Raw genomic sequence first — 24565 nt, 5'->3', positions numbered from 1 at the left:
TTGACCACATTGTTTTTGAATGAAAATATTGACTGTTTCATTCAAGTTCTTGTGTGGCTGCTTATGTTCAGAGAACATTTAACATATGAGATCTTTGTTTCTTTTGTTAAACAGAAAAAATGGTTTATTGAAAAATCTGTTTATAGTTCTAAAAGTAGGTTTAAAAAAATGCATAATTTTGGGTTTGGTACCAAAACTGAGTAGTGTTACGTTTTGAAATAATGCCTAACTATATGGGTCTGTCTGATATTAATTCAAGCCTAAACAGATCATTTAAAAATGAAATATAAAAGAAAGAGTTTAATACTTTATTTAAATGTATATGATTCAGTATGTGAGTTATATTGCTGGTTGTTAATGTCAAAAAGTGAAGAATCTGATGTAGTTTTGATGCCTAGAATAATGATTAAATATATGTTTAATTGAGCCCAGTAGGAATCAAATCTTGAACCCTGGCAGAGTTGTTGCAGAACTCTACCAGAGCTGATACCATTAGTCAATGTATTGATTAGTTGAATGACCAAAAAACTGCAACAGTTAAGCCAAAAAGCCAAAAAATGTACTTGTTTCAGCTTCTTGAATGTAAATTTTGTTATTTTATGATGGACGAGTTAGACTGTTGGTTGTACAAAACAAGAAATTTTAATGTTATCTCGGGAAGTTCTGATGGTATTTTTTCATTATTCTATAACACATTGTAGATTAATTGATGATCAAAGTTGTCGCTGGTAGCAGCTCTGTATCCTACCCAGTGACCAACGCTGACTTCTTCTTATTTTATTACTGTGTCACTGGTTGTTATCTCCTCCCACTCTGCTCAGTTAGTGGTTTGTGTGATCACATGCTGTGTTCTCTGATCCTGCTGCTTCATTCGCTCACTATCAGTAGGTATTCCTCAAAGTTTGAAGTTTTTGCATCTCATCGCTGAGGACAGAAGTCACAGAACTAAGCATGTGACCACATGGTTTATGGTTTGAATCCGAGAATGATTTCTGAGAATCTGGGCAGAGAAACAAATGAAGCATGCTCACCTTTCTTCTCAGCAGATAACTCTGTTCATCTAAAGTCGTGCCATTCCGAGGCAGCGCTCTGTGAATATTTGGGGCAGTGTGATTGTAAAGGATACGTGATCAGCAGATCTTTTGTCTGGGTAAAGGAAAGGCTAAAACTCTGTGTCTTTCTTTTGTTTTAAGCCTGCAAACCTCCAGCCTTGATTTACCTGTGATCAGAGCCACACACAACCACAGCTGACTGAGTGTAGGCTGCCCAGATCCCACTGTGCCAAAAAAAGAGCTATGTGGCAATCTTGGCACAGAGTGGGGACTTGTGGGGGGATTGAAGTTTTAGTGACGGGGAGGGGGGTAGCTGGCATTGAGCACAGGCCAGGTCTCCTTTCCTGGCTGATGATTTGGGGGAGTTTGGATGTTGCTAAGCAACAGGCGAAACTTGGCACACCAACTGCCAAGCAGAGCTGCCAGCTGCCAGGAAAGGCGTCTTTTATGGAGGCACACAGACAAACATACACAGAGAGAGGAGCACACGTACCGAAAACACGCACATAGATACACACACACACACACACAGTTGCACTTGTGCTACAAACACACACACACACACACACACACACACACACACACACACACACACACACACACACACACACACATGCATGCTAACTGCCAGGAAAGATGTCTAGAGAGAGAGGACCCCTGCCATCTTCTCTCTCATCCTGCCAGGATGTTCTGGCTGCCCAACTGCCAATCTCCTCTCTCCACAACCAGCCACGCTGAAAAGCAAATGTCAGGCTGTCACTTTTCGAGGCATCTGACTTTAAAATGCTTTCCTTTTCGTCCACCTCTGAAGTTAGAGAGAGACAGAGCGGAAGAGAGAGACCCTCACCTGTCTCTTTCTATGGCATTCATCTCCTCCTGCGTTTCCTCACAGCTCCTTGTACTTTCGGATAAAAGCCAGGGTCAAATAGCTCACATTAGACATGATTATTGCAATAGTCTGTCACCTTCTTCTGCCAAGCGACAATTTCCCCGCCTCGCTACTGGATTTTGGCTTCCGAATCTCGCCTCAGGGTCATTTTTTGTGTCATTGACTTTCAGCAGAGTCAAGGTGGAATTAGTGGCAATGTGCTTTTAGGGACAAATGGAAACTTCAGAGTGCACATGCTCGGGCTGGCATCGTCTGAAACAAAAATTTTTCTTTTGGAGTTTTTTTTTTTTTTTTTTTAAATTGAATTTTCTTGTAAAAACAAGTTACCAGTTTATGTAAATATGACTTAACTTGCAAGTAATGGCAGGGATATTTGAAGTCAACAAATTTGTCATCGGTTCTAGTCTCAAACTTTTTATGTGTTCAGCAAAAGACAATTATGTTGTCATTTGTATCACTTCTGATTTTTATATTTGTGCAGATGAAACAAACTCGACAGTTTAACTTCATCAGTTTAAGCTTTTGGGATACAAATGACTCCAACAGTTATAGCAGATGAAGAATAATGTGTAGCAAATTCAATATGTCATTTTGAGACTCATCAGGTCTGATGATTCAACTTAAAATTTCCTATTTTGTAAGGAAATGATTGCAGAAGTTGTAATAAGGTGTGTTTTATGTACAGTATTTATTGAGTTAGGATTAATAATGCATAACCAGCCAGTTATTATTCAGTCTTTTACAATGTGCAAGTTTGTAGATATTCATATTCCTACTTTACACAGGAAATATTCAGATTATTATTAAATAAAGCCTTCTAGCTTCACCTACTGCACACTTTAAAGCTGACTGGCTGTCAGTCTCATATATTTGTTTGTGTACCATCATGTATATTAACTGATGTTCTCTGTGTTTCAGTATTATGAGATGTCCTACGGCCTTAACATTGAAATGCACAAACAGGTGAGTGAACTTGAGCCCTCTCTCTCTCTCTCTCTCTCTCTCTCTCTGTGTATTTTCATTCATTTCATATTGTCTCTCGCCCCCTCTCTCAGCACTCCTGCCTCCTAAAGCTTTGCATTATTCTCTTGCATTATTATCTCTGCCTCCTTTCTTTTGCCCCATTCAGTCTCTCTCTTTCTCTCTCTCTCTCTCTCTTTCTCTTTCACTCTACCACTGTAATGTCAATCCTCTCTCTGATGGACCTATATAGGGGCGTTATGCTGTGGGGGCGTTAATAGGATCCACAAACAGAATTCATTTCTCCACCACAGACACACAGATGAGAATACTCTGCCCTTCCCCGAGCTCCCAGAACAGCCTCTCCTCTCACCCGTCATAAATCCCTGTCTGTTACCGCTCCATCCCTCCATTTATCCATCCATCCCTCCCACTCCTGCCCTGCTTCTCTGCCCCCTATCCCTCTTTTCTCCTTTTCCCTTCAATTGCTGTCTTACTTTGTCTTTTTTAACGCTTCTCTCTCTTAATCTCCATTTCTTCACATTCACTGTCTCCGTCCCCCTTTCTTTCCATTGATTTCTCTTTCTCTCTATATATCTCTTTTTTTTTTTTTGTACACCCTCCCTCCACCTCTGTCTCCTTACAGACATACAGTCCATGCTGAATTTCACTTTAAATCAGGTCACTGCCTTCTTGCCGTCTTCTTTCTTTCTGTCTTTCTTTTTCTTTCTTCTTTCTGTTCATTTCACCATCTCAGTCGCTCCGCTTTTGACGTGTCACTGCCACTCAACACCCACCCCCCACCACCACCACCACATCCACATCCCCCAATCTCGATTTTCCTCCCCCGCCTTCCTTCTGTTTCTTCTTTCTGTCAATTTCTCCTCTCCCTCCCACATTCTTGGTTCATTGTCTGTCATTTCCTCAACCCAATCTGCCCTTTTCCTCCTCTCCTTCCTCTGCCTCTTCATTTCATTTCCCCTCTCCCATTTTGTCCTCCTCTCTTTATCCTCTTTTCTCTCGATTGCTCATGTTCTCTCCCTCTCTCTCTCTCTCCCTCTCTCTGTCTGTCTCTCTCTCCTGAAGATGTCATTTAGTAGTTGGAGTTCTCTAACAAGAAATCATTGTCTCCCTTGGGGTGGGGGTGATGGATTCAGAGGATGGAAGGAAAGAGGGAGGGGAGGAGGGGGAGCACGCTGCCTGGCTGAAAAATGGAGAGTGGAGGGAGGGAGGGAGGGAGGGAGGGATGTGGGCAAGCAAGAGGAATGAGAGAGAGAGAGAGAAAGAGTGCATGAGAGAGGAAGAACGAGAAAAAGGAGGTGGTGGAAGTTCAGTCCGGCATCAATAAATCACTTAAGAGAGAGAATGGGGTGGGGAAGTGTGTGTGTGTGTGTGTATACAAACACGCACACACACACACACACGCGCTCATGAATTCTCACACATGTGAGCACGCGCACACACACAGCAAAGTCTAGCTGTCAACAAGACAAACAGCCTGCAGCCATAATGATGTTGTCATGATCTCTGCATGCATATCATTACTGGCCCTAACGGCCTTGTTGAGCCTGCCGCTAAACGTGTGTGTGTGTGTGTGTGTGTGTTTGTGTGTGTGTGTGTGTGTTTGTGTGTGTGTGTGTGTGCGTTAGACATCACATGTCAGAGCGTGTAACACTGATTACTGCACTAATAGAGGGAAGGGAGAAATGGAAAGAGCGATAAATGGAGTGAGATGGAAAGAAAGATGAAGAGGAGGAGAGAGGGATGGAAAGAGAGATGATGAAGAGGGGAGGGAGGGAGGGAGGGAGGGAGGGAGGGAGGGAGGGAGGAAGAGTTGGCTGTTGGCTGTGTAGTAGAGCAGATCGAGACAGACACACACCCACAGCAAGAATCACTGACCCCCAGCAGGAAACACACACAACACCCGAGCATGCAGAATGCAAACACACACACGGACAGACACGCAAGGACACATCAGAAACACACGCACACACACACACACACACGTTGTCCTTGCTCACTTATGGGGACGTTACATAGACTTACATTCATTTCCTGGAGACTTTAACCTTAACCACTACTTGCCTAACAGTAACCCTAACCTAAGCTTAACCTAACTGTAACCTTAACCACTGACCCAAAAATCAGCATTTTACCAATTGGGTTTTTGTCCCCAGTAGGACATGCCGTCCAATTGATCTTAAGTCTGAAATTTGTCCCCAAAAGTAGCCTATGAGAGAGCCACACACACACACACACACACACACACACACACACACACACACACACACACACACACTCTCTCTCTCTCTCTCTCTCTGTGTGGGCTGACTGTGGCCACAGCAGATGCTGTCCATGAATATTTTAGCCAAACTCCCTGGCAGAGTTTCCATATGCATGGACCAGATGTAAGCAGCTGAAATATTTACCACACTGGCCCTGGGAGAAGCAGGCCACAGCCACGCTCTGTGTGTGTGTGTGTGTGTGTGTGTGTGTGTGTGTGTGTGTGTGTGTGTGTGTGTGTGTGTGTGTGTGTGTGTGTGTGTGTGTGTGTGTGTGTGTGTGTGTGTGTGTGTGTGTAACCTTTTTATGAGTGTGTGTGTTTTCTTTTTGTTCATGCTCAATCTTGGCTCTGCAAGTATTTCTCTGTGCATGCGTGTGTGTGTGTGCGTGTGTGTGTTTATTCATCAAAGTGACAGTATCTTTTTTTTTTTTTTTTTTTTTCTTCTTTCAGACGGAGATTGCCAAACGGTTGAACGTGATCTGTGCTCAGCTCATCCCATTCCTGTCACAGGAGGTGGGACACACAAACACACACAAACACACACATGCACATTCTGTACTACATGCATGCCTTTCTGTCTCCTGTCCTACAGCAGCTGACACAGAAGGTGTGCACATGCATACACAAAATAAGCAATAACTCACGCACACACATACACACACACACACAGCTGCAGATGGACAGAACTTCAAAGCACATTCATTTTCCTCGATGGCCAAACGATGCATTCACATGATTCCCAGAGCAAAAAAAAGATCAGTATTTCAAATATGCTGTTTGTGAAAGTATAATTATTTTTTTATACTTATTAAGAAATGTTGCACGTAATTAATATTAATTCAGTTTACAGAAATAGAGTTTTAAACCAAAGTATAAATATGAGTCTGTATGAACCTGCCCTCACTGACCTCTTGGTTTGTTCCACAGCATCAACAGCAGGTGGTCCAGGCTATGGAGCGCGCCAAACAGGTGACCATGGGGGAGTTAAATGCTTCGATAGGGGTACGTGGGCTCCCCCCTCTGCCTCATAGCGTGTGTACCTTATCCTCCCATATTTTTATTTTTCCTCCTTTTCTTTTCTTTTTGAGGTATCCTTTAGCCCACTCTAAAATACATAGATTTTATTTTATTAATATTTAAAGAATGGATTTTTTTTCTTTTTTATTCAAGTGTCCTTACTAGACACCTGAATAGCCCCAAAACTTCAAGCTTTAAATTATGGGCCTTAACAAATGTCCCAACAATATCTTAGCTCTCCATATTTGTAGCTTTACCTCCCATTACGCTGATCTGGCTGCAGACCTACCCCTCTTTAAGAGCCACTGCCCTGACCTCTGCATTTCTCCTCTCGTGCACAATCGCAGCACTCAGATCCCTTTCTTTCCCTCCTTCTTTTCTCCTCTTGATCTCTTCCTGTTAAGCCACTTCCTATAGTGCTTGTAAGTCACCCAAATCTCTCTTTCTTCTGTCTCCTTGCTCTTTTTCCTCTTCTGTTCTTCCTCTCTACAGCAGCAGCTTCAGGCCCAGCACCTCTCCCAGCATGCCCAGGGTTTGCCAGTGGGCCCACACCCATCAGGACTGCCCCACCCCGGCCTGGCACTTGGCGGAGGGTCCGGCCTGCTGGCCCTCTCCGGCGCTTTGGGGGCTCAGCTGGCTGCCAAGGATGAGAGAGCGCACCTAGAGGCAGCAGCAGCCGCCGCTGCTGCTGCAGAACACCACAGAGGTACAGGAACACTTTAAAATGGTGCATGTTTGCTTATTTTGGTCCTCAGAGCAAAAAGTGTAAAACTCTAGATGAGTTTAGGGCCGGGACAAGAACTGGATTTGATTCTTGGAGATGGAAGCGTCAAGCTGAGGTGGGAGTAGAGTAAACACCAGAGCTTGGCTCGATGGATTCTGATGATTGGCTTTGCTTTTGGGTTTTTGGCAGGGCACAGGAGTGTTGCTGATAATAACACTCCTCAGGGATATTTTTCCACTGAGTCATCAACTGTAGAGTGATGTAAAGTGATGGGATTCTGTTTCATTTGTGTGTGTGTGTGTGTGTGTGTGTGTGCGTGCGTGTGTGTGTCCTTATCTGCCTTCGCTGTCCTGTGGCCCGGTATCTCGATGTGTTGGGTGCTTCTGCTTGGAAACAGATCGTGAAGCAGGACCAGTGAGTAAAAATTACACTGTATTCATTTTCATACATACATACATGCTGGGAGTCATTTCTTTAATTTCATACATTTCAAAATTTAGTGTCGAACATGAGCAGGAAATCCTTGCCCAAAAAAAAAGTAAAAAAAATAATGATAATATAATTAATGTCAATTCAGTTTCTAGTCCTTTTTTTCTGATTTGCACTGCTTGTCCACTTGTAGAATTATTTACAACATGTTTTTTTCCCCACTGCATGTGCTTTTCTTAAACACAGCTGACATGTTATTAAGGTGCAACTTTGTGTTGTCCTGTCATACATGTTCATTGATTCTTTCAAAACTTTAGTCAGCTGTGGTTAGTTAAAAGTAGGCAGGTTTTATCAAGTTTGACCCTCTGCTTTTGTTTTCAAATTTCTATTCATGCTTGCATTAAAAACATCTTATTGGCTTAAATTTGGCTTTCTTTGGCTGTTAGACAGCAAGATTAATCACTGATGCTGGACCGCGGGTGATTTACGATTTAGTTGTCGACATAAAATGCTAAAATTGTGACAAAACTGGTTTTAAAAAAAAATGTGCATCAGTGCCAAAGCACGCTGAAACTGCTCCACAATCCTTTTTGCTGCTTTAAAGAAAACTTAAAGCCTTCTCTCTCTTCCTCTCACTCCTACAGTGAGCTGGACGATCGATGCAGGCTGATATTCTTTCACATTCATCTCTGCAGCTTATGAGTCTGACATGATTTATGCAGTCCCTCTCACCTCATTATCACCCTCTTCCTTCCTCTCTGCCCTCACTCCCTTTTCTTCACTCCTCTCTCCTTCCTTCCTCCTCCACCTCCCCTTTTACTCTTTGCCTCGTTCTCTCTCTCTCTCTCTCTCTCTCTCTCTCTTTTTTTTTTCCTTTCAATCTCCCCCTCTCCTCCCTCTCTGCAGAGCTCTCTGTCCAATGGGGATAAGGGTCGTGCAGCAGACTACCTCAGCAATGGCAAGAAGAGGAAAGCTGACGAGAAGGAGTTCATGACAGACTATGTGAGGATGCTTTCATAACACTGTTAAATGTTTAAGCAACTGAAGGGAAGTTTCCCCCCAACCCCAGTGCCAGTCCTCATCAGATTAGACCACTGGTGTCTGTATAGTAGCAGGCAAGCGGACTTTGGAGACCTGCTCTCTTTTTAGACACAAATTGAAATATTCACGCTCCCTGCTGTCATTACTGTACTAAAAAGTGGCATTTATCTATTGGAGTCATTGTGGAAGGGCAGATAAATTAAGTATTGTATGGGATTATTTTTAGAAGGAGATAAATGAGTTGTGGGTATTATGGTTAATGCATATTTTATTATCAAGTTCAGAATAATCGCTTTGTTCAAGAAGACCTGAAATGTAAAAAAAAAAAGAAAAAAAAAGAGCAATGCATGCAAAAAATCTAGAATATCTAAATTAACCAAAATTCCAACCATAGCAGACAATGAAATATAAAGATAGAATACTTAATATCCTCTATTTTTTTCATTTTAATAAATTATATATAGAAAATATGTATTCATTCATTCATTCATTCATTCAGATGTCTACCTTTGCAAAATAGCAGCCTTACGCACACACACACACACACACACACACACTTCTGGTTCAAGTGTTTGTTGTATATTTCTACATGTGATCTACATACATCGTACAGCGGTGCACCATATCTAATCTCACTTTCTCTTCTCTCACAGGGCAGCGATGCGGATAAGAGTGATGATAATTTGGTGGTGGATGAGGTTAGTAGGCGGCCGCCGGCCTCTGTTGGCCTCACTTCACAGCTTTCATCTGCATACATCATGTAAACACAGCAGGACCATCTGAATAATAATAACAATACCCTCCTGTCCTCCTCCCACCTCGGCCTGCAACCCATTCACCAACATACAATCATAAAGCACATGTGCGCATACTTGACTGCAATGAGGTCGGAAAGTACAGTCAACCAAAAATATTAGAGGACAGGTTCACAGTCTTTCAAGTCTGTCTTAAAACAACAGTCAGGAGCCCAAATGATTATTGAAACCGGTTTTGCTCGCTGTAATGATTCGTTCTGCTCATACTGACTGTTAGAAGATTCCCTCCAAATGCGCTTACAGTGTAAGTGAATAGGGCACATAATCCACAGCCCTCGTTTTGAGCAAAAATGTAAAAAGTTTATCTGAAGATAATATGAAGCTTCAGCTGTCTGAGTTTGTCAAATGAAGTGGATATTTTCCACAGGTAGTTTTATAGTAAAATAAATTCCTCTTTGTGTCTCGAGGGAGCTGCGTTGGATGTATAGTAACAAACAGATGGAATTATGCACTAAAAAGACAGTAACTTTTTAAGATATTGGCTTGATTTTACTCTTTTGGACAGCTGAAGCTTTATATCAGATTCAAATAAACTTTTAAATACACTTTTGTGTGGAAGGAGGACTGTGGATTTTGTCCCCCATCACTTACATTGAAGGTGAATTATGAAGGAATCTCTTAATGGTCAGTATGAACAGGAGAAATGATTACAGCAAGAAAAACATGTCAGTTTTCACTTGGGCACCTGACTGTTGTTTTAGGACAGACGTGAAAAATTGTAAAACTTTGACATGAATAATGTAAGTGTCCTGTGTGCATATAATAAAAGTGACTTTACTTGTGCTGTGTTTGGTGAATTTTGTTGTGAAAACTCCTCTGGTGCCAGGAATTGATTTCTTTTATGTTCATTGCAGTTAGTTTGGAATCAATAGAGGAAGAGCTGTATAGTTGGCATGAGGCCCCGTGGTTGAACAAACTAAGAAAAGAGTGCCACCTACAGAAAATCAAACACAAATAAACAGAAGAAGAAAACGGGACACACTGGTTGATTGCCAAAGGATCCTGTGTTAATAAAGCTGTGTTTTGAATCCAGGACCCGTCGTCCCCCCGCAGTGTGCAGTCCTACTCGTCCAGGGAGAACGGTTTGGACAAGATGCCCCCGTCCCGTAAGGATGGCCCCCCGCAGGCCAGCCCCACCTCCTTGGCTTCCTCCAGCAGCGCTGCCTCCCCTTCTCGCGGCAAGGAGCCCCCTCAGGTACCACACACATACACACTTAGACATCTGTATTAACACAGTATGCATTTACCCATTCAATTCACTTTCCCCACACATAGACTGCAAAAGACAAATATTTGACCTAGCTGTAAATGTTCAGACACACATGGTATGTTGGAGTATAGGACATCAGCGTTTCTGTGCTGTCAGCACACTCTGCTGTTTTGTTCAAGGTCAATAGTTGGTCTCGGAGTTATTATGCTGTATATTCAACATCCCACACACATTCAGTCTGGGCTGTTGACATCCCACAGCGCTCCTCGAGTCCCATCTGCCTTCAGTCATCCTCACTGTCATTCTCTTCTTGTTTGTGTGATTTATCTAGATCTACTTTCTGTTTATTTCTCTCTTCCTTCTAAATGTATTTCCTTTTCCTTTTTTATTTTGTAATAATTCTTTCTTTCTTCACCTTCCCTCCAGAGGGAGAAGTCCAGTACTCCAGGTATGAAGCCAGGTACCCCCATGTCTCAAGAGTCAAACACCCCCGGACCCAGCGGACCCCCACAGTTCCGACCCGTCTCCGGAAAACCTGGCGTGGACCCCCTAGGTAAGAGCGGACCACAAGCTTGCATTTTTTTCCTCTGGTGCACATCATCTGAAGGAACTTGCATGTATGTTATTGTTAAAAGGAAACATTGATCTCTGAAGTTGAAGTCTGAATTGGAATGTGTTGGAAAAATAATTTTCTTTTTTTTTTTTTTTCTTGGCATGTTGCTCATGAGACTGAAAAGATAAATGTCTGCAGCCCTCCATTCAGGGACACAAGCTTTCACTACACACAGGGGATCAATTAGAAATCTCATTCAGCATTTGCAGAGATGGGGTTTTTTTAGCGTGCACTGGCTTTGTTACATGTAGTGATTCTATCAACATCGAGCCGCGGTAGTTGGTATGGGTGTCAGCCAGCTCCCCACCACCGACCACCATCTGGACTTAATAAGCAGCTGTGGGCAAAAATATTCAGCGCGCTTCACTTTTTAAATGGAAAGATTAGGAGAGGTGATGGACTGTGACTGTGAGCTGCTTCATAATGAGCGTCCATCTATTCCAGTGTATCTCTTTCTCTCTTTTTTTTATTTCCTCACATCACCTGTAAACCCCCGTGCCGCTTTCTCACACACACACACACACACACACTGTGTTCAAAGCGCTCATAGATGCACCTACATGCACAGATATTGGATATATGAGACATTAATGAGCGAGCACACACACACACACACAAATACACACAGTGTCTCACTGCAGGAAGGCGTGGTGGCCAGCAGGGGTCAGTAGTGGTCTAGTGCTGCACTCAGCAGCGTTGTCCTGCCTTTTGTTGCAGGCGGCAGCTTGTTCACAGCCTGTCAGTCACAGCTGTCTCACACACTGAAAGGCTCTGCAGAGTCACCTCAATAAAATGAGAAGCTTATTCTAGCCTTTGCTAAAGTGATAGATAAAGCTCTGTGGATGACTGACATACAGTTTTCTTTCTCTCGATCAATAGTTTGCTCAACTAGATAATTCACAACAAATTAACTCTCTCTGGTCTCTTCCTCCTTCTGTTTTCCTTCCTCCAGCTCTGGGTCTGAGGAACCCCCTGGCGGTGCAGGGTGCATACCCTCCGGGGGCTTTTGGCCTGCCCCCTCCAGGGGTGAACGGGGACTTGCCCGGGGCGGCAGGCTACGGAGCCGGCCTCCACTTGGTCTCCCCCCAGATGAATGGAGCTGCAGCAGCAGCAGCGGCAGCAGCTGCCGCAGGCTACGGACGGTCCCCTGTGGTGAGCTAGACGCTCCACAGATAATTTGTCTTTTCAGTGTCACTGTCATCTGTAATACCTCAGCATATAAACCTGCCAGACAGGCCAGCAGAGGGATATGGAAAAGAAGCAAATGTTCTAGACTGAGAACAGTGGGAAGCAAGGCTGCATTGTCATTTATCGTTAAGAATCTGACCTTGGCTCTCTTATATGATCTCTGTATTATCCATTTTTATGAACTCTCCTCTCAGATATTTTTTTAGGTGTGTTTTTTTTTCTTACATTAGGTATCTGTGTCTTCCAGGTGGGCTATGAGTCTCCACACCCGCACATGAGGGTCCCTGGGCTGCCTGCCAGCCTGCAGTCAGCCGCCTCCGGGAAACCGTGAGTTTCCTCTTCCTTCCATGCTAATCACCCAAATCTTCACCTGTTCACTACCAACTGTACTAAAAAAGCTCAGGCTCCTCACATTTCAGTTACAGCAGCAGAGGAGAACAGAGAAGACAAACGATGAAAGACGAAAAAAATATTTTAATAATTTTGAGTCTCCAGAACTCTGTTAGGTCAAAATGTTCGGCACCAACGATCCTTTTGTTGTGTTTGTACATCCTGAACTTGTTTTTCATTCTTAAAACACTTAAATGTTTCGAGACAGTCCATTTCTGTCTCCACTTTGTTGTTTGGAGTATTTTTCTTATTTCTGCAGCCAGTGTGGATGACATGACGTCAGTAATGTTTTCACAGCACAGTACCAAAATATATACAGTATTTTTCAGTTGTGCAGACATCAGTGGTAAATGTCAACTTTTAGTCTCAATCCTTCAAAAGTGATTCTGGAAATGCTGACATCACTAAGTTGAAATAGATGATGTAGGTATAAGGAAAAATGCCAAAATACACAAAAACATTCTGTGAATTTTCAGCAGTATTAAATAGTGCTCATTTAATCCATCTGATGAAGTGTTTTTACTGCAGTCTTTAATTATCCATTTCTTTCCTCTTGTCTTCTCTCCAGCGCCTACTCATTCCACGTGAGCGCAGACGGCCAGATGCAGCCGGTGCCCTTTCCCCCCGACGCCCTGCTGGGCCCGGGAATCCCTCGCCACGCCAGGCAGATCCACACCCTGAACCACGGAGAGGTGGTGTGTGCCGTCACCATCAGCACCTCCACACGCCACGTCTACACGGGAGGCAAGGGCTGCGTCAAGGTGTGGGACATCAGCCAGCCAGGAAGCAAGAGCCCCATGGCCCAGCTGGACTGTCTGGTGAGACACGAGGGAGGAAGGGAGACAAGTCAGACGGATGTTTGTAGACTTTTATTTACACTCTGGTGTCCGTCTTGTGTCTCATAATGTTGCTTCACTACCAAAAGTGCTCTTCACACAAAAAAAAAAGCCTTTTTATATGATGAATTACCTTGATGTTGCTGTACTAAAGCCAAATTCTCCAGCATCTTTATTTATTGCTGTGATACTGCTGTAACAGCATGATTAACGTCGTCCCCTTGTCATCATTAACAATGTACAGTTCTACAATATATGCCTCTGTACAAAAATAAGTGTATCTTTACACATTTCTTGTTTTATTATGTCCAATCAGAACAGAGATAACTACATCCGTTCCTGCAAGCTGCTCTCCGACGGACGGACCTTGATCGTCGGCGGGGAAGCCAGCACGCTGTCAATCTGGGATTTGGCCACGCCCACTCCCCGCATCAAGGCGGAGCTGACGTCGTCTGCTCCCGCCTGCTACGCTCTGGCCATCTCCCCTGACAACAAGGTCTGTTTCTCCTGCTGCAGCGACGGCAACATCGTCGTCTGGGACCTTCACAACCAGACCCTGGTCAGGTAAGAGGAGGAGAGGGAGGAGACTGTAACAAGCTTCCTGCGCTCAGATGAGGAGAGTAGACGGAAAGAAAAGTTACCAGATTCTGTTCAAGCAGGGAGAGGAGAGAATGATGAAAGAAGTTATGAGGTGGGAAACGAGAAGAAAGGGAAGTGTGTACATTGGGAGGGAGCAAATTGTGTTATTTCTGAAACGTTCACAATCTGCACTATCAATCATAAAGTGGAGAGATGGGAAAGCAAACATTGTAGATGTGCAACTAAAGCAGAGAGAATAGATGCAGCGCAGAGAACATGGACTTAAGTTTTGAGCATCAACCGTGTGTGTCTGTGTGTTTAACAGTGAGAAACAGACTGCTTGTATTTCTCAAAGTCTTCTCAAAGGAACGTTTTTTGCACTATTCAGACAATTTACCACTACCTGCTTACGTTGCTGCCAGCCATTTCCCAAAGCAGCCAAACATGTTTTAGATTTGGAGTATTTTGCCAAACTCCCTAATTTTCTAAATTAACTGTTCAAATGACAGACCCACCTTAAAATTCTTCCGAATACACGTCTCCATTCCAGTCATTGTTGATTTAATTTCTTTCATCTTCTTTCATTCTGGGACTATTTTTGTGGTGGAGACCTCAAATAAAGTAGAAAGAAGAGAGAAGCAAACTTAAGGTTTATATATATGTGTGTGTATATATGTGCTTTATGTGTTTTCACGTTGAGGTTGAAGCTCTTGTGTGTTTCCTCCCTGCAGGCAGTTCCAGGGCCACACAGACGGAGCGAGCTGCATCGACATCTCCAACGACGGCACCAAGCTGTGGACGGGAGGGCTGGACAACACGGTCCGCTGCTGGGACCTCCGAGAGGGACGCCAACTCCAGCAACATGACTTCACCTCACAGGTAAACACACACACACACACACACACACACACACACACACACACACACACATGTACACAAGTCAGACTGATGAGCAGTAGTCTACTGTAAGGTTACTAATGATTAAAGCTGTTCCACTCTCATCTCCTCATTGCTTTTTCTCTCCCTCCCATCTTCCTTTTTTACTCTGTCCTCCTCCTCCTCCTCCTCCCCCTCCCTCCCTCTCCAGATCTTCTCTCTTGGTTACTGTCCGACAGGCGAGTGGCTGGCTGTGGGAATGGAAAGCAGCAACGTGGAAGTCCTGCACGTTTCCAAACCTGACAAGTACCAGCTGCACCTCCACGAGAGCTGCGTCCTCTCCCTCAAGTTCGCCTACTGCGGTACGTACTTGCACGCACACATCACACATACACACCGCATAGATTGATGGTTCGGTTACATCACATAACCTGTGGGTTTAATCACAGGGAAGCAGAACAAATCTCTCTGCTTCTCCCATTATTCAAAAACAGTTTCTTCCTGTTCACCTTTCCTGTTCTATACAAAAGCGGCGCCTCCTCTCTGGCTCCTCCATATCTCACCTCCCCTGAGGCTTTATCCGCTGATGGCTGCGTGTGTTTCGTCCTGTAGGTAAATGGTTCGTGAGCACAGGCAAAGATAACCTCCTGAATGCATGGCGGACGCCTTACGGATCCAGCATATTCCAGGTAGACCATCAAACACTGACTTTCATGCACAGCACAATAATAAGGCGACATGATGAGAAATCATGTCATCAATCTTCTTTAAATATTACAGGATTATTTTGGGACACAATTACTTCTGTTTTGACTTTAACCAAAAGTCAACATGTGATTTTCTGTGTCACTATTAAAACAGTTTGTCTCTAATATGGCTTCCTTTCTCTCTGTGTGTTCAGTCAAAGGAGTCTTCGTCAGTCCTCAGCTGTGATATCTCCCCTGATGACCAGTTCATCGTCACCGGCTCGGGGGACAAGAAGGCCACAGTCTACGAAGTCATCTACTGAACTCTGATTGGCTGAAGAAAAAAAAAAAAAGAAGCAAACTAATAATCAGGGGGCGGAGCTGAGGCTCCCTCCTGCACCAATGACTGTACAGAGCATCGGTGGCATGGAAACAAGAGACACTCAACTCGTACTTTGTTGTTTTTGTTTACGTTTGTGAAAGAAATGAGAGACAGTCAGTGAGAGAGAGAGAGAGAAACAAGGGGGCACAAAGTCACATCTCTGGAAAAGAAACAAACTGAACTTTGTTTTTAATGCTCTGAGAACGCTGGTTAGTCTATAGCTGCGCAATTGTGGGATTCCTCCAAAGAACTTTTGTTTTTGTTCCTTTTTTTCCCTTTTTTTAAACAAAATAAAACCTCTGTAGTGAACAAGAAATTAGCAAAAAAAACTTATTTTTTTAGCCTTTGAATTTTTCGCGAGCAGTCGGACCACATCGAGTGGATAGACGAGAGGAAAATGACGGAGACGTGGGACAGAGGAAGTGTGGGAAGGGTTCAGGTTGGGTTGGAAACTCTTAATGGAAAAATACGGTCCGTATTCTGTGCTGTGTTTAAAAAAAGAAAAGAAAAAAAAAAAAAAAAAAAAAAGAAAAAGCCCAAGTCAGCTTGGCCTGGTCCGGTCCAGCTCAGTCCACAGCACGTGGCTGCTCCTCGGGGCAGCAGATGCGTGGCAGATGGCAGGATGGTGTGCTGTGAGGTTCCAGCTATGTTCCTTTTTTTTTTTCCTCCTGGTTAAGTTTCAGCAGCAACATGATTGTATCATCTCCAATACATAGATGACATGACAGAGCTCGGTTTCCTCTAAAGTGTCCAGAGACTCTGTTTGTCTTTGTTCCTTTTTTATTTGTTTTTGTTTTTTTTCTTTACAAAGGAACAAAGATGAACTGATTCTGGAGATGTTTTTAAGGAAACCAGCCTGGAACAGAAAACCATAACCCCGAGGACAAAAAAACAGCAGCTACTCTCCAGTTTTTGGGGACGTGGCCTCTGCTGCATCATCTTCATCCTTAACGCTCAACATTAAATGTGTTTTTTCTATTGTATTTGTTAGGGCACATAGGCAGACAGGTATTTTCACAACTGCATCGTGAACCTTGCTATATATGGACATGTAAATAAAGTTCTCTAAAGGCAAACGAGGATGTTATCTGTGACTTGGATTTGTTTTGAGACATCAGGCGGGAGTGTGGGGCATCTTTCATAGATCAGTGCATTTTTTTGTCTGTGATCTGCAGTGTATCATTAGTGGTTTTTGTCTTTCATGAGCCTCTTTGTTCACAAAAAAACAGATTGAAACTTCTCCTTAAGGACCAGTGCAGCTGTAATGGTGTGAAGTTTAGAAATGAGGTAGATCCGGCGTGTGTGTGTGTTGCACACTTCTGGCTTTCTAAACCGCAAATAAGTTAGACTTGCCAGGTTCAACTTGGATGTTTGAGACAAAAAAAAAAAAAAAAAAAAAAAAAAAAAATCAAAAGAAGAATGTTTAAAACATTACAGCCAAGAAAGCTCACAGCAAGGTGCCAAAAAGCATCTTCAAATATTTAGATGAGAAATGAAGGATGTGAATGGTAAGTACACACTCTGCTGCCGCTCTGCTGTGATGGAAACATTTCTCTCTCTGAGGAAACGGCAAGTTGTGGTCAAAAGTTTACATAGACTTGTAAAGAAAGTGTATGTCATGACAGTCTTAAGTTTCCAATAATTTCTACAAGTCTTCTTTTTCTGTGATGGAACGATTGGAGCACATACGTCTTTGTCACAAAAAACATTCATGTATTTAGGTTCCTTCATGAATTTATTATGGATCTTCTGAAAATGTGACCAGATCTGCTGGGTCAAAAGTAAACATACAGCATCGCTCCTCTTGACATCAATCATTGCAGTTCAACTAAATTTGTTGGCTTTCTGACACGCACTTGTCTCTTCAGCACAGTCCACATGTTCTTGGTGGGTTTTAAAGATTTTGGGAAGGCCATTCTAAAACCTTAATTCTAGCCTGATTTAGCCATTCCTTTACCACTTTTGATGCATGTTTAGGGCCTTTGTCCTGTTGGAACACCCAACTGCGTCCACAACCCAACGTTCTGGCTCATGATTTTAGGTTTTCTTGAAGAATTTGGAGGTAATCCTCCTCCTTCATTATTCCGTTTACTTTCTGTAAAGCACCAGTTCCACTGGCAGAGCAAAATCCTACCACCACCATGCTTGGCAGTAGGAATGGTGTTGGGGTTACAGGACTCACCTTCTCCCCTCAAAACATATTTCTGGTCATTGTGCTCATTTTTTGTTTGATCTGACCACAGAACTTTCCTCCAGAGGGTCTTTTCTTTGTCCATATGATCAGCAGCAAACTTCAAGTGCCGCTTCTGGAGCGAAGGTTTCCTTCTCGCACAGCAGCCTCTCAGCTCATAGTGATGTAAAACACACTTGACTGTGGACACTGACACCTGTGTTCCAGCAGCTTCTAAGTCATCACAGATCTGCTTTTTGGTGGTTCTTGGTAGACTCTTGATCATCCTGACCAATTTTTTCTCACCAGCAGGTGATGGCTTGCGTTTTCTTCCTGATCGTGGCAGTGACACAACTGTGCCATGCACTTTATACTTAGTTGTTTGCAATTTTTAGCTGCTTTGAAATGGCTCCAAGTGACTTTCCTGACTTGTTCCAAGTCAGTGATCAACTTTTTCAGATCCATTGGGAACTCCTTAGACTTTCCCATTGCTGTGGCTGAGTCTAATGAGTATATCAAAGGAGCCTTAATTAAATGGGCTCAGAGAAGTCACCAATCAATCATTATCACTCACAAGAAGTTAAAAGGTTATGCACTTTTTTGACACTTTTTACATTACCAAAATTGATAATTCAAGTTGCTGTATATATATCTTTTACCCAGCAGATCTTGTCATATTTCCAGAAGACCTGTAATAAATTTTTAAAGGAACCAAAATGCATGAATGTTTTTTTTTTGTGGCAGATGTTTGTGTTCCAATCATTCCATCACAGAAAAATAAGAGTTGTAGAAATCATTGGAAAATCAAGACTCACGACATACAGTACATGTTCTTTACAAGTGTGTGTAAACTTTTGACCACAACTGTAAATGTCTGCATCCTCAGAAATGTGAGAAAGCGTCTTAGGATTCAAATTCACAGCATGAACAAGTTAGGATTCACAGTTCCACTGAGCTCTCAGTAAATAATGCAGCAGTACCGTTGTGTTTGGTGCTGAGGGAGCTCGTAGTGTGGTGAGACAAAGGTGATGTTCAGTTCACCAGGCTGTGGGAGGGATTATTACAGCAGTAATGCCCAAGAGGGAGTTCTTCAGTGATTATGGGTGTAGTGGTGACTGGCCTGCCAAGAAACAAAGCTTGCACTGTGTGAGACATGAACCTGAAGAATAAAAAAAACAGTAAGGCATTTATCTCCTCTCTGGAGTAAAGGATTGTTTGCATACAGGTGGATAATGTATCATTTAGCTTCATTTAATTACATTTGGTGCAAGATTGAAAAACAGATTTTTTACTTTTGACCTATTTAAAACTTACAATAGTGCTGTTGGCACCTTTGTGAGCCACCTAGACTAAAGAATCAATAAAGACTGATTAAAGAAACAGTTTCTTCTCAGTACTCTGGTCAGATCACTCAACTGAAGCGACTGCACTATGAAATAATTTCAGTTCCCTGATTAGGGCAGAGTAATCTTTCTTAGCGACGTTACAGCAGGATCGTCTCATTGGGACTTATTTATCACGTAAGATACTCCAAAATTTCGATGGAAGTTTTAAAATATGCAATGAATGGGAATCTCGGCTGCCAATTAAACAACACAGCCTTTCAAGATATTTGGCAAGCCCTGTTTTATGTATTTTAAATTTAGGCCGAACATGTCAGCATCTTTTTAAAATTCTACACATATGGAAATCTGTGTAAATGAGCTCCAGTATCTCTGCTGTATTTGATGTGTGTAACTGCTCTAACAGAAGAGCCCTCCCGACGCATGGTCACACTTCAGGGATCAAAATGGAATTGGTCAGATGTTACCCAGTGTTTGATTTTTGCCGTGTATTGTCAGTGCTCTGCATCACCAATTTGCCTTTTTGTTACTGTGATGGGATGGACAATGTCCCCGCTGTGTCAAATATTTGTGTAATACAAGTGGAGAAAGTCAAACCACTGAGAGCTGTTGTAAATTGAGTTTCTTTTTTGCAGGATACTGAAAAGTTTTTAAAAAAAAAAAAATTTTTTTTGGACTGTGCAGAAAGTTTATTTCCTCATCTGAGTGACTGAGGAAGTGTTCAGGAAGAATTAACAATGAAAAAACCTGTGATTTGAAACTGGACAAAACTGGTTCACGATGTTGAGAGAATAAAGTATTCCTCTTTGGTTATTTGGGCTTTTTCTTTAAACATTTAATATCTCAGAGGGGGAAAAGATAAAAACAGCAGACGCCTGGAAGGATGAACACAAGTTTGGTTTATTTTTCACACATAGTATTTCTTGTACAGCACTTGGGAAACACATTAGGAGGGAAGACACAGTGCATTAAAAAAAAAAAGTTCCTTGGCTTTTTAAAGGAGAAACAAACATGAGCTTGTGAAACGGAGAGAAAAAAAAAGTGTTTTTTTTTTTTTTTTTTACTGTTGGAACAGAGAAAGCACAGGCAGGGGAGAGACGTTACTGACAGTTAAAGAAGAGTATCAAATACAATGTCCCAAATATTCACGCTATACCACCAAATGCATAGCCATTATACAGCATCATTCTGAGTAGTATACAAGCTTGTGTATGAGAATATTGTTTAGGTCTGCCTGTGGCTGACAGGAAGGGAAAGAGGCAGGGAAAGGCATTGAACTGTACAGATTATCTCTGAGCCATTGTAGAAGTCCCCTTGTAATTCTCCAATCCTGCATTAACACTGCAGTGAGAAACAGACAAATCTTGCTAAAATTTTATACAACAGAACTAAATTGCATACTGTAATGTAAATTCATCCTCCTGTGAAGCTTGTGGCTGTGAGACCATTGAGTAAAATCAGATTTATCTCGTTCTATCAGCAGAAGTGGAGCCGTAGTGCAACAAGCATGCAGTAAAAAGTGGGACCTCTTCGATGGCTAAATCTGTATCGCCATCGCCTGCTGTACACAGACCACAGACTCAACAGAAACGTAGTATAATTACACAATAAGGACTGAAAACAGACTAAAGTACGCTTACTACCACTTAGTTTTGGAAAAGGGGGATAAAAACAAAAACAGCAAACGGTAGACGGAGGAACTTTTCTCCCAAATGTAGGGTCTTTGTTTTTTTTTCTTTACACTGGACTGCTGATGTTGTACACCCTCTCTGCCTGTCACTATCACCAAGGATAAAGATACACTGATTTAACCAAAAATAATACAAAAGAAAAAAAAAAAATTAAAAGAACAAAAATAATTTTTCCCACCTGTGTTCCACTTGATTTTACGTCTGCATGTGTGTGCGCATCCCTCTCTGTTTGCTCCCCCCAGAAACGCAGTCATAGGCAAACCCCAATACAATAAACATATCATTACGTAAGACGAGCAATCACTATTCATAAAAAATACTGAAATAAATGGGTATTAAAAAGAAAAAAAAAGCTTGAAATGTGCCTTTTTAGATGTACACATTGGTGACGCATGTTCTAAAGAAGCGGAGAGCTCTGATATACAGTTTGCCTGCCGGTTTGGAATATGATACAAGGAGGACTGAAAAGAAAGAATCAGGTTTAAGGTGGTTTAGCATCTCAATTAATAGCAATCAATAGCTTATCAAACAAGATTTTAACCAGAGCACTTTGAACACTAGCACATCAGCAGGCAGTGATGGAGATGATGACTCTGAGAAACACGTAATCTCATCTGGTTTGCAAATGAAAACAGCAACTAGTTGCATAAAATTTGAAAGGTATCGGATTAGTTGCTGCTTAGTTGGCTGCTGATGATAGCGTAATCGGGTCGTGTTAATTTGCCCTCTTGTCTGCCTTACAGTGAAGTTTGCGTGCTGCTACTTCATCTAGCTGACAGTGCCTTTAATGAGAGTGAGTGCAGCGCCCGGTGTCAGGAGAACAATCCAGAGGAATTAGAGGGAACAGCTCGGCTGATGTTCTCTGTTTGTGTCTCTGGGCCCTGGGAGAATCCCATTGACTCGGCTGCTCATTAGACGCTGCCTTTGTCAGACCAAAATAAAATAGATATTAAGCAGTGAGACGGGAAGCGCAGCGATGAATGTTTAATTGGGTGCTCTGTGTGTGTTGTGTGTGTGTTTCTCTCTTCCTGCGATTACCTCAAGGGGGTATATATGTGTGTGCGTGTGTGTGTGTATACTCTTGCCCAATGACGTGCGCCTTGTGTGTGTGTGTGTATATATGTGTGTGTGTGAGCAGGTCTATGTTTCATGACAGTGTATGTGGATATCTGAAGCGGCCCCCTCCGCCCCTCCATCTCGGAGCGTCATCGTTCCCCAGCTCCTGACACCTCTCGCTGGGGAGAGCGAGCTGCGGCGTCAGCCTCATTAAGGCTTCCACTGTCTGGCTAATGAATCGATTGTGTGGTATCAGTGCTCCTGGCTGGCGCTCCCACAGTGCCGCTCTGCGCCTCCTCTGGGGGCCTCCCTTCCACTGAGCTCTTAATCAGGAAACAGCCCTAATTACCCTGCCTCCCTCCTTCTCCTCCTCCTCCTCTTCCTCCTTTTCATTTATTTTCCTTCCGCACTCTAACTTTCTCTCCTCCTTCTTGTCTTTCTCTTTATGCACCACCGCCCTCTTCCTTTGTCCTTCTTATCTCGCTGCTTCCCCTTCTACCTCTCTCTCTCCTATCATGCCTCATCCTTGGGCTAAAAGTGGAAAGGAGGAGGAGGGAGGGGGCATTGGGAGCTTCCACAGTAGCTTATATCACAGCAAAAGGGTGAGAGGGGGTGATGTATTAGGGGTTGAGGGTCAGGAGGACTCAGTCCTTTGGAAAGAAAGCAAGAGCTGAGACGGAAGTGCTGCTGTTGCTGATGTAATGGTAATCTGGAGCGGTTGGCGGGGCAACTGCTTGCCCCCCTCCCCCAACCCATGTCCCCCCAAAAAACCACCCCAAAAGTCTCCGTCCTGTCCCTTCCCATCTCGTCCCGGCCCTCAGTACACCACCTCATACACCGTGGCCTTCTTGTCCCCGGAGCCCGTCACTATGTACTTGTCGTCCGGGGAGACGTCACAGCTCAGCACAGACGAGGACTCCTTGGACTGGGAGCGGGCGAGACACAGAGAGAGAGAGAGAGAGAGAGATAGAGAGAGAGAGGTATGTGATGATAGATGGATGGAGACAGACGGAGAGACACAAACACAAAGAGAGCGAGATGTTAGAAAAGATATGACTCATCACTTAATACTCAATCATACAAGACATATTTGCATTTCAAAACAGTCGGCAATTATTTCCAAACAGACAACTCTACAGCTCCAGGATGCTGACTCATATGTCTGTTTCAATGTGAGACTCACTGCTCACCAACTGCAGGTTTAAGCATCACAAGTCTGATGGTCTGCGTGAACTGGCAAAATGCACAATCCTTTCTTTTTTTCTTCCTCTTTCTCCTCTATGTCTGAAAAGCCAGACCTGGGCACCTGGCTTTAGATGATATAAAGCTCCCCCTCCTCCTCCTCCCACTGCTCTATCATCATTTATCTTCCTTCCTTTCTTCCTTGACTCTCCTCCTCCTCCTCCTCCTCTTCCCTCTCCATCCTCTTAGGCTCCCCTTTTGCTCCGCCCCCCTCTCTCATGACGGCTCCTCCTCCTCGTCTCTGAGATCCTCTCCCCTTCCTCACTCCCTCCCTCCCTCCCTCCCTCCCAGCTACAGGCACAGCAGGGCTGTCAATCTTCAAGCCACCGGTGAGAGGCCATTTCACACAGGATCCCTCATACTACACCAAGATAGCGGGGGGGAGCGTTCAGGAGGGAGGGAGGCAATGACAAGCCAACGGATGAGTTTGGGAGAGAGGAAAGAGAGGGGTTAGAGCAGAGATGGAAAGAGAGAGAGAGATAAAATGTAGTAAAACAGAGAAACATTAAGACAACATCAAATTAGCACAAATAATCCAACCCAACAAAATTATACACAATGAAAAAGAAAAGAAGCAGACCTAGCGGACAAAAAATTGTCACCTTTCTCACCTTAAGCTGACAAAAAGCTGAGAAAACCTTGATGATGAACAGACTCAACAACAGATTTGAGCTGCAACTAATGATTATTTTCATTATCGAATCATCATCTGTATATTATTTTCACAATTCATTGACAGATCTTTGGTCTATAAATTATTGAAAAATTGTGAAAAATTCACATCACAGTTTTCTAGAGCGCAAGTTGACAGATTTGTCTAATCAACGGTTCAAAACCCAAAGATATTCCATTTACAGTGATAAAAAGCAAAACAGATCCTCACATTTGACAAGCTAATACTAGATTACAATCAAATAATTGATTAATTCGACTTCTAATCGATCGTTTCAACACTAGAGGGTAACTAACACTGCTACATTTTGGGAGAGAGTTTAGCTAAATGGGTTGAAAAATATGTATCAGCGTGCTACAACCAAAGAGAAAACCCATGAGATCACTCGTTTGTTCTTCTTTGTTCTAGCGTTTTGTGCT

General features: G+C 43.1%; 2 protein-coding genes across 12 annotated transcripts in view; one reads left to right on the top strand and one right to left on the bottom strand.

Moving 5' to 3' along the window:
* Nucleotides 1–20556, top strand: part of tle2a (TLE family member 2, transcriptional corepressor a) — a 50240-nt gene extending 29684 nt beyond the window's left edge. For 2 of the 5 annotated variants that reach the window (XM_044362389.1, XM_044362388.1), the window contains exons 4-20: nt 2860–2904; nt 5636–5698; nt 6113–6217; nt 6695–6908; nt 7324–7340; nt 8262–8357; nt 9050–9094; nt 10245–10406; nt 10848–10974; nt 11987–12186; nt 12470–12549; nt 13181–13430; nt 13765–14012; nt 14759–14906; nt 15115–15265; nt 15516–15592; nt 15805–20556. In XM_044362389.1, coding sequence (XP_044218324.1) covers nt 2860–2904; nt 5636–5698; nt 6113–6217; nt 6695–6908; nt 7324–7340; nt 8262–8357; nt 9050–9094; nt 10245–10406; nt 10848–10974; nt 11987–12186; nt 12470–12549; nt 13181–13430; nt 13765–14012; nt 14759–14906; nt 15115–15265; nt 15516–15592; nt 15805–15912 — 2136 coding nt within the window. In that variant the 3' untranslated portion in view covers nt 15913–20556. Of the gene's footprint in view, nt 1–2859; nt 2905–5635; nt 5699–6112; nt 6218–6694; nt 6909–7323; nt 7341–8261; nt 8358–9049; nt 9095–10244; nt 10407–10847; nt 10975–11986; nt 12187–12469; nt 12550–13180; nt 13431–13764; nt 14017–14758; nt 14907–15114; nt 15266–15515; nt 15593–15804 lie in introns of those variants that run through there. The other 3 variants (XM_044362391.1, XM_044362390.1, XM_044362392.1) reach the window with 3 other exon arrangements.
* Nucleotides 20369–24565, bottom strand: part of tle2b (TLE family member 2, transcriptional corepressor b) — an 87662-nt gene continuing 83465 nt past the window's right edge. For all 7 annotated transcript variants that reach the window (XM_044362393.1, XM_044362394.1, XM_044362398.1 and 4 more), the window contains one exon: nt 20369–23156. In XM_044362393.1, coding sequence (XP_044218328.1) covers nt 23049–23156 — 108 coding nt within the window. In that variant the 3' untranslated portion in view covers nt 20369–23048. The remainder of the gene's footprint in view (nt 23157–24565) is intronic.

Source organism: Thunnus albacares, chromosome 9 (assembly GCF_914725855.1).
Source record: "Thunnus albacares chromosome 9, fThuAlb1.1, whole genome shotgun sequence".
Taxonomy (NCBI): Eukaryota; Metazoa; Chordata; class Actinopteri; order Scombriformes; family Scombridae; genus Thunnus; species Thunnus albacares.
This window is presented reverse-complemented; position numbering and strand designations above follow the sequence as displayed.